This window comes from Garra rufa, chromosome 21 (assembly GCF_049309525.1).
Source record: "Garra rufa chromosome 21, GarRuf1.0, whole genome shotgun sequence".
Lineage (NCBI taxonomy): Eukaryota > Metazoa > Chordata > Actinopteri > Cypriniformes > Cyprinidae > Garra > Garra rufa.
This window is the reverse complement of record NC_133381.1, coordinates 24968752-24978854: the sequence shown is the minus strand read 5'-3', so window position 1 is coordinate 24978854 and position 10103 is coordinate 24968752. Positions and strand designations below refer to the sequence as shown.

At 36.6% G+C, this 10103-nt stretch overlaps 1 protein-coding gene across 2 annotated transcripts; it reads left to right on the top strand.

The window, feature by feature from the left end:
• Positions 1-9742, top strand: gale (UDP-galactose-4-epimerase). Of its 2 annotated transcripts, none has more exons than XM_073827278.1 (11): positions 1-140; positions 549-678; positions 1639-1751; positions 5272-5385; positions 5554-5730; positions 5800-5913; positions 6008-6074; positions 8404-8489; positions 8579-8656; positions 9127-9241; positions 9359-9742. In XM_073827278.1, the coding sequence occupies exons 2-11, from the start codon at positions 558-560 to the stop codon at positions 9421-9423; spliced, it is 1050 nt and encodes a 349-aa protein (XP_073683379.1). In that variant the 5' UTR covers positions 1-140; positions 549-557; the 3' UTR covers positions 9424-9742. The 2 variants fall into 2 exon arrangements, with proteins under 2 accessions (XP_073683379.1, XP_073683378.1); XM_073827277.1 differs by having other exon boundaries at positions 1636-1751.
• Positions 9743-10103: the final 361 nt, after the last annotated feature.

The window sequence follows — 10103 nt, the reverse complement described above, 5'->3', positions numbered from 1 at the left end:
ACAAACTTCCACGTGTCCCTGAAACCAGGAAGCGAGAATGAATAAACCAAACAGACCGAGTAAACTGCCTGTCTGTCACTGCTGACTGCTGTCACCCTCGGGTACCCCATAACCCTCACTGATCCCCATTCATCAACACGGTGAGTGAACGCTATACAACTTAATGTGAGTTGTTGTATTATGTTGCATTGTTAGTTTTGTTCTGACAGCTAAGAGATCATACTTTATTCTTTCAATCAGGTGACTTTCTGACTAAGTCGTACTGTGTTTTATATCAGTGTAGTCATTGCATACCAATGTTAGTCAGACTGAGCTGAACTAATCTCTTGAACGTTTTGTAGACCGGTAAGTTTGTTTTTAATGCTACAATGTGACAGTCATTAATGAATGAAAGAGCTCCATTCATATACACTGAAACAGGATGCTCCACGTAGTTCACGTACAGGTTGCGTAAGAATAGAACACACCCACATATCTGGTAACAATGAACCGGTAATTATAATAAAACACCTTTGTGTGTTTATCTTTCAATGATATCTCTATTGAAGGCTGTCAACATGCGTCAGAAGATCTTGGTGACAGGAGGAGGTGGATACATTGGCAGCCACTGTGTTGTGGAGCTCATAGAGGCTGGTTATCAACCAGTGGTCATCGATAACTTCAGTAATGCTGTCAGAGGTAAACAGACTTCAATAACTCACACAGTGCAGAAGGACATCAATCGTATTCCGAACACACAGAGACCCCTGTCAGAAAAGCACATCACATTGCATTACAAAGAGCCTCCGAAATATCCTGCACACACAGTGAGCCCTTGTGTCTAGGCTGTGATACTGTATTTGCTGGATGAAGGAATACATAGTCTTAAAGGAGTAGTTCACTTTCAGAACAAAAATGAACAAATAATGTACTCCTTGTCATCCAAGATGTTAATGTCTTTCTTAAGTGGGAAAGAAATGGTGTTTTCTGAGGAAAACATTTCAGGATTTTTCTCTATATAGTGGACTTTTATGGTGCCCCAGAGTTTAAACGTCCAAAATGCAGTTTAAATGCAGCTTCAACAGGCTCTAAATGATCACAGCCGTGGAAGAAGGGTCTTATTTAGCAAAACGATCGGTTATTTTCTAAAAACTTTTACAACTTGCCGAGCTAGACAAGACGAGCATTTGAGGTTAAAAAGTATATAAATTGTAATTATTTTTAGAAAATAACTCATCGTTTTGCTAGATAAGACCCATCTTTCCTCGGCTGTGATCGTTTAGAGCCCTTTGAAGCTGCATTTTGGAAGTTCAAACTCGGGGGCATCATAGAAGTCCACTATATGGAGAGAAATCTTGAAATGTTTTACTCAAACATAATTACCTTACGACTGAAGAAAGAAAGACATGAACGTCTTGAATGACAAGGGGGTGAGTACATTATCTGTTTTTGTTCTGAAAGTGAACTACTCCTTTAATAAAAAATAATAAATTTAGCTAAAATATATTGTAATAATATTGTTAATTCTGCCTTCTAATGTAGAACATGTATAACATTTTTTTATTTAAATTAATGTTGGGTTCTTTAATTGTTCACTGTATTTTCTAATGTATTTTTTAATGTCTGTCATTGTTTGTGGATGTGTGTTTTGATGAGGAGAGGGTGATGTTCCAGAAAGCTTGCGGAGAATCGAGAAGTTTCTGAATACTCAGATTGAGTTCCATGAGCTGGACCTTCTGGATAAACTTGGGCTGGAGAAAATATTCAAAAAGGTAAAAATTAAAATGCACTCTTGTTTATATCCATTACTTGCTCTGTTTAATACAATCTAATCCTTATATTATTGTTCTACATTGAGCCACAACATGTTTCTTGTTTTCTTATTTTTTATACATGTATGTGTACACTTCCAGTCAAAAGTTTTGAAACTGTAAGATTTTTTGTTTTTCACCAAGCCTGCATTTATTTGATCCAAAGTAAAGCAAAAACAGTAAAATTTAGAAAAATATTTGTACAATTTAAAATAACTGTTTTATATTTGAATATATTTTCAGCATAAAATTACTCCAGTCTTCAGTGTCACATGATCCTTCAGAAATCCTTCTAATATTCTGATTTGTTGTTTAAGAAACATTATTATTATTATTATTATTATTATTATTATCAATATTTAAAACAGTTTTTTTTTGGAGTCAGTATAACTTTTTGAGAAAGAAATTATAAAAATAAATAGGGGTGGGACGATACAGGTAACTCACGATTCAATTCTGTGGCGATATGTGGCCCACGATATCGATAATATCACGATTCGCGATATCTACGATATTCAATATATTGGAAGAAATTTCATCAACGATATATCACGATATATGTGACTGAAAAAGAAAAAAATACCCATAATAAGGAAATCTTAAGCATTTATTAATGCCAACATTTTCAACACTGTGCAAAGAAATATGCATTTGCATAATAACTCACTGCCTCCTGGTCTTAAATGTAAACGCTGTACAGCTAGACAGATAAAAGTGCCTGAACATTATAAAAACAACATGAACATTAACTAACATGTGTAAACCGTGATACTGAAACGTCAGTAGTAAGTTACTGTAAAGTGCTTTATGTTAACCTGGACAGTGGTCACATCAAGGCATATTCTTCTTGAGGAACACTAACGCCTGTTTCACACATACTCCGTCTGCAGTGTGTATGCAGTCCTTGTGCGTTACGTATGCGATGCAGAAGCAGCACGGACTCGTTTTGCTTTCACACAGAACACGTTTTATAAACAACGTATTATTCAATGCACTTGCACACCGCTTCTGGGACGTACTGCCGGACAGCAACCGCGTGCCGTGTGAACGCTCTAATCCGTTAACATGGGTGCGGAAAAAAAATACTCAACGCATACGCACTGCAGACGGAGTATGTGTGAAACAGGCGTAACTGATCAGCATGCTCAACTAGCGGGTGCGTCTTTGTTTGGTTTTCGTTATTTTCCGCCATTTTTCTCACTTCTCTTTTTCTGCGCTTCTTCTCTGTTGTTGTTACTGTGCGTTCACACCGCCGGCGGCGAGAGCGTCAAAATTCGCTCTGGCCGCCCTGCAAGCAACGCTATAGAAAGATTCCTTGACGCTCTGACGATCGAAAGCTTGATCTTGTATTTAAAGCAGCCGCAAAGCAAACAAGCATGTCGATCTTGTGCAGACTGACCACAAGTTGGATGTAAGTTAGTTAACCATATTAAATATTTTAAACATGAAAATAAGAAATTGAATTTAATTGTAGTTACATGTTTGCTAACGAAATAAACTAATTAAAAGCCATTTGTATGGTGTGGGTTTTGTGTTCATGGTTAAGTGCAAACTTAAAAACAGGGACACGTCGTAGATTATGGGGAAACCCGCCACAGCAATAATTAGCTTCTCCATTTTCCTTGGGAACTAATGTGGCCGGAACCAAAGTTTACAGGACTGCGTTCTTTTGAAACCTCTCAGCGGTGAACTTCTACATTCCGATTGGTTGCCGCCGAGCCGCGTCATAGCTCATTACCATAAAGTTGACCTGACTTCAACTCTCCCCGACGCCCACACCGCCCAAAACGCGCCGCGCCGCTCTCGCCGCTTCTCGCCGCCGGCTCACATTTGCTGCGTCCCAATTCGCCTACTTATACTACGCCCTAAAAGTATGTACTCTTTTTGTGAAGAAAAAGTACATACTTTTGAGTATGTAGCAAAATAGTAGGCAAGCTTTGGGACATACTACTTCGTCATAACTGCTTCTTTAACGGACGCTCTGTTGCTTAGTTACCTGAATCCTGTCACTGTTTAAACTGCCCTGTCAATCATCACAGTTAACTTAACATTATCTACATTTCGTTTAAGGCACGTTCTTTCAGGAGTCTTTCATGCCGAGAACTCTGCTCGCGTTTGCATAATTAAACGTTAATGACCAAACCTATCATTATAAAAGTTCATAATGTTGCTGCACATGAAATATAACGAGGATAACATTTAAAAAATATATTTTTTATCAGGTTGCACACTGATTATTTATCACTCAAACCCCTTTCTCTACCTGTCCGTTGGTCGCGCATATCCTCCATGTTTGTAGTTTTTAACACTTTTTATGCGTGTTTGTAGTTCTAATCGAATCCTCGTTCACCGCGCAATGTGTTGTGGGCAATATTAGCCGTTAGAGTGTGCATTGATCCGCACTTCGAATTCTGAAGTTATGTAGTAGACCATCCGGGAATCTTTGGAATACTTTTTTGAACATACTACGATTTGGGACATACTAATTCTATTTTCGAATACTATTTAGGACGGATAGTATGCGAATTGGGACGCAGCAATTGAAAATGAATGACTTCCGGCCACTTTGACGCTCTCGCCGCCGGCGGTGTGAACGCACAGTCACTGGCCGCTGCTTCTGCCACTTTACCCCTATTTACTCGAACAGCGCCCCCCGCAAACAGAATGGTAGATATTGGGTAGTGACAGTGACACTGACGACGGGTAAATTAATCATTTTGTGTTGCAATAAAATATCGATATTGGCCGTTAGTGTATCGATTATTTATTGCGACAGAGAGCACAACAATATATTGCAATATCGATTTTTTTTCCCACCCCTAAAAATAAATACTTTTATGTAGCAAGGATGCTTTATCAAAAGCGATGGTAAAAACATTTATGATGTTACAAAAGATATCTATTCAGATAAATGCTGTTCTTCTGAGCTTTTTATTCGTCGGAGAAACCTGTTTTTCAACAAAAATAATAATAAATGTTTTTTGAGCAGCAAATCAGTATATTAGAATGATTTCTGAAGGATCATTTGACTTGAGTAATGATGCTAAAAATTCAGCTTTGAAGACACAGGAATAAATTACATTTACAATATTCAAATAGAAAACAGTTATTTTAAATAGTACAAATAATTCCAAATGACTTCAGATCAAATAAATTCAGGCTTGGTGAGCAGAAGAAACGTCTTTGAAAACAATAAAAAAACTTTTGACCAGTAGTGTATATTATTTATATTTGTGTAAATTTTATTATTTATGTATATATATTTTTTATATTTATGTAGATATTTATTTGCCTTTTCTGCAATTTCGTTTATTTTAATACATTTAAAACATGTTGTGGCTAAATACAAAAAATGCTTGCACTAGCTTTTTCTTTGACAAAAACTCACTCAAACCTGATTTCTGAACCGACCTGGTGAAATAATGTGTAATAGCGCCCCTTAATTGTTAATAGAGTTATTTGTTTCCTCTCTGTGTCCCAGCACTCGTTCCATGCAGTGATGCACTTTGCTGGACTGAAAGCTGTGGGTGAATCAGTAGAACAGCCTTTACGATACTACAGAGTCAATCTGACAGGAACCATCAATCTGCTAGAGGTAAGAAATGTGTCTAAATTGTATATGTATATGTCTTTGCACGGAATGTCCTTATGCGTAATATCAATATTTGCGCTGATTCATGAAATGCAGATTCAGAACAGTTTGGAGTCTGTGTGTGCATGTTAGTGCTTAAGGAATGTGGCCCTGTGTATGTGTCTGAATCAGGTGATGCAGTCTCATGGGGTGCATAATCTGGTATTCAGCAGCTCTGCCACTGTTTATGGAGACCCCCAGAAACTCCCCATTGATGAGCAGCATCCAGTAGGTGGCTGCACAAACCCTTATGGCAAGACCAAGTACTTCATAGAGGAAATGATCATGGATCAATGCACAGCAGAGAAGGTAGCTGATCGCTCTTTTATGACACTACTTACTGTTTGGCAGGTTTCTGACTGAGAAAATGTCTTGCAGGACTGGAATGCTGTGCTGCTCAGGTACTTCAATCCTATTGGTGCTCATATCTCAGGACAGATTGGTGAAGATCCACAGGGAATCCCAAACAACCTTCTGCCTTATGTTGCCCAGGTATCCTGTCTGACCACTTAAGGTATAGAAGAGCTACGTGTCTGTGTCTATGTGTTTTATAATGGATGTTGTTCTTTCTCACTGTATATGGCAGGTGGCTATTGGCAGACGAAAACATTTGAATGTGTTTGGAAATGACTACAACACACCTGATGGAACAGGTGATGAGAGATGGTTTTCAGCATGCTGTTTCTGCCAAAAGAATGCTTTTTTTTTTTTTTTTTTCCTTATTTTTCTAGTTGTGAATATATTACGTTTTTATTTCTTTTTCATTTTTATTTTTATCTTTTCAATTTGTTTTCATTTTTTCTAGTTTTCTTTATTGTTAGTTTAAGTTATTGTTAAAAGGTTAGTTCACCCAAAAATGAAAATTAGCCCATTATTTACTCACCCTCCAGGCATCCTAGGTGTATATGACTTGCTTTTTTTTTCAGACAATTCCAATCAGAGTGTTCTGACTCTCCCAAGCTTTGTCCTGGCAGTGGATGGGTGTTTCTATTCATCAGTCCAAAACAAGTCCAATAAAGCGCATCCATTCATAATAAAAAATATCCCACACAGCTCTGGGTAATAAATAAAGGTCTCCTGTAGCGAATCGATGTGTTTTTGTAAGAAGATTCTCTATATTTAAAACGTAATAATCACTTTAATCTAGCTTGCGCAAACTGTCATACACGGAAGCCATCTCGGGTCGATGCGCCTGTGAGTCTCATAAAAACCAATGTTTGCTTACAGGAGCAAAGGGAGCAGAGTTTCCATACTTGAGCAAAGGAAAACCAGTCTCCTCTTGACTTATATCAAAATCCTCCAACAATTTTCTTTACAAATTCTCGTTTTGTACTAATAATTTGTGACCGTTGATTTGTTTTGGTCTTTCCGCTGCTTCTGTGTACAACAGTTTGCGCAAGCTAGATTAAAGTGATTATTATGTTTTAAATATGGATATTTTTCTTACAAAAACACATCAATTTACTAAAGGAGGCCTTTAGTCACCCCCCCCCCCCCCCCCCCCCCCAGAGCTGTGTGCATGCATTTTATTGGACTTGTTTTGGACTGATGAAAAAGAAAAAACGTCCACTGTCATGATAAAGCTTGGGAGAGCCAGAACAATTTTTAATATAACTCCGATTAGATCCGTCTGAAAGAAAGAAGTCATATCCTTTCTAGGATGCCTAGAGAGTGAGCAAATAATGGGCTAAATTTCATTTTTGGATAAACTAACCCTTTAATAGTTAAACATTGTTTTGGATAATTGAAACAAAGCTGAAATAAATTATGGATGGTAAATAAAAACCTTAAAGAGAACCCTGGGTATTAAGACTTGTATGGCTTAATATAACATAAATGCTGTTTCTTTCTGAAATATTTAAGTTATTTTAAAAATTCACATCATTATATACATATTTTGGACTATAGGGGGTGCCATTATTTTGATTACGTAAAATGCTATTTTTACTGCAACACAACTCTAAAATACTGAAACGATGGATATAAATGTGGGCTTAAACCAAATGCCGTACCATCGATTTTTCCCACAAAGAGTCTAAACACCCTTGGATATTTCGTGTGAAATCCGCTTGTAAGCACTTTCAGGAGCTGTGGTCTACTAAAAGCCTCAAAGGCATCAGAACTGAAGTAGAGAGAACAAAAATGCTGGTCTTTAGGAGGTTTAATTCGTCCACAGGCATCTTATTGTTTTCTCCTCTTCTTATCAGTAGGAAAGCAGTAAAGACATCGCTTCTCTTGTTGCCCTTCGACTGAAAATTACGACCAAAAGCCGCACAATGTGGCATTGTATCAGTATATTATTTTCCAAGTTGCTTATACTGAGCTGCGTTGCAGTAAAAATAGTAACAGGTAGTGCCAGTAGCCACCGAGTGCAACAGTTTTACGTAATCAAAATAGCGGCACCCCCTATAGTCCAAAATGTGTGTAATCGATGTGGATTTGTAAAATAACGTAAATCTTTCATAGGTTTTCTTTTACATATTTTAGTAAGAAACATCATTTACATTATGAAACGTAAGCCATACAAGTCTTAATACCTAGGGTTCCCTTTAAAAAAAAAAAAAATGAAATGTAGAAATGTTTCCTTGGCCATTAACTGAAACTAAAACTTTTTTTAGAATAATAAAATGAGATACAATTATGTATTATTAATATAAATAATACTAAAATGACACTGGTTTTATTTTATATTTTTTTGTAAGAACTTTATAGTTTCAGTTTATTCAGTTTTTATTTTAGTAGTTTATGTGCTAAATTATATCATTTAAAAAATAATGCAGTTAAAATTGTCAATAATGTCTAATGTTTTTGCTATCTAGCAGCATTTTCATGCTGAAATTCAGTTGTAGTATTATTTATTTTATTTTAGTTAATTTTTTCTGTAACTGTTGTTTTTATTTCAGTTAACAAGACTGTTTCCATCTCATTTTCATTTTAGTTTTCAGTGTTAACAACTAACGCTGATTCATTCTTTCCGGGTAGGTGTGAGAGACTACATCCATGTTGTTGACTTGGCAAAGGGACACATTGCTGCTCTCAGGAAACTGAAGGACAACAGTGGGTGTAAAGTACGACATTTTTTCTTCCTCTTTAATGTACTTCATCTTTCACATCCTTTTTTTCTCAGTTTTACACGTCTGTGTTGGTCTCTACGTAGGTTTATAACCTGGGCACAGGTACAGGATACTCAGTGCTGCAGATGGTGAATGCCATGGAAAAAGCTTCAGGTCGAAAGGTGAGGCATAAAAATGTTGTGGTCCGAAGTTCACATATATACAATCGAATCCAAAATTATGCAGACACCAGATATAATTTTTTACATTTTTTTTTACTAGTGGGTGCAGGGCACTATAGTTCACTTATGTAGGTAAGGATAGCAAAATAAAGTAAACTGACATATTATACCCAAAAATTCATACAGTGGACTACCAGTAAAATTAATAAAAATTTAGGACCAAAAACTTGATTTGACACTTTGACCTGACCATGTTTTGTTACATAACTTTCTATCAAAGTTATCTGACATTATCAAGATGAATTTGTTCTGACACAGTTTAACTCTTAGTTCTTGTCATATTTTATTACCATTTTCTAAACTATAGTGAATAAACTGTGATAATGTGAGAAATGTTGAAGGTGTCTGAATAAATTTTGATTTGACTGTGTATATATCAAAATATATATTTTTCTTTCTTCTGGTCCCAGATCGCCTATGAGATTGCTCCTCGACGGAGTGGTGATGTGGCCTCCTGCTATGCAGATCCAACTCTAGCGGAGAAAGAGCTGGGCTGGAAGGCTGAATTCGGCCTGGAGAGGATGTGTAAGTGTGAATTAAATTCATTTTAATTCTGTAGCCTGCATAAGTAGATAAGAGCATAATGGGGTGTGAAGTACCAACAGCTCATGATTAATCGAACTTTATTCTCTAATCACCCAGGTGAGGATCTATGGCGCTGGCAATCCCAGAATCCCACAGGATTCAGTAATTCAACACAGCCTTGAAACTGGATGAATGCTGAATGTTTATTACGGAAATAAAGGGAATTGCACTCGTGGCAAAACAAAACAAAAACAAAGCCAAAGTGGGACAATGAAGGGTTTCATTTTTTTATAATTTCTGTAAAATCATTATATTACAAGAAACTTGAAGCTAAACAAATGATTTTGTTAAATTTAAAGTCTTTTGTTTTTCTAATATCCTCTGTTTTAATGTCATCTCTCTCTTTTATCAAAGTACACTGAATGGATCATTTCTAATTTAGAAATATTTATACTTCTTTGTCAATATGAAATAAAAACTGTTTCGCTTGTTTAGAAATAACTTAGGTGTTCTCGTTTTATTGTCAATGGAGGCTCAACTTTTTTCAGTTGTTTAATTTTTGCAGCATTGCACTCTTTGTTGATTGAACAATTCTGTATAAATCTGTTAATTCCAGATTTAAAAAATAAACAAATAAACAATCGCTTTAATAAAACGTTATATTAGACTGTATGAAACGAACATCGTGCTCTGTCAAACCAATGGTGCGATTTCCTATGACACGAGAGGGTCAACATAAGTGCAGAAAAGCAATAAATTGAGACATTTGTTCGTTTTCAAGGCCAGAACCTGTTCATATAAACGTGTCGGGTTTGCTGTACGGGGGCGCGTGTGCTTTAAGCGGTTCTCCGGTCCCGGGCGC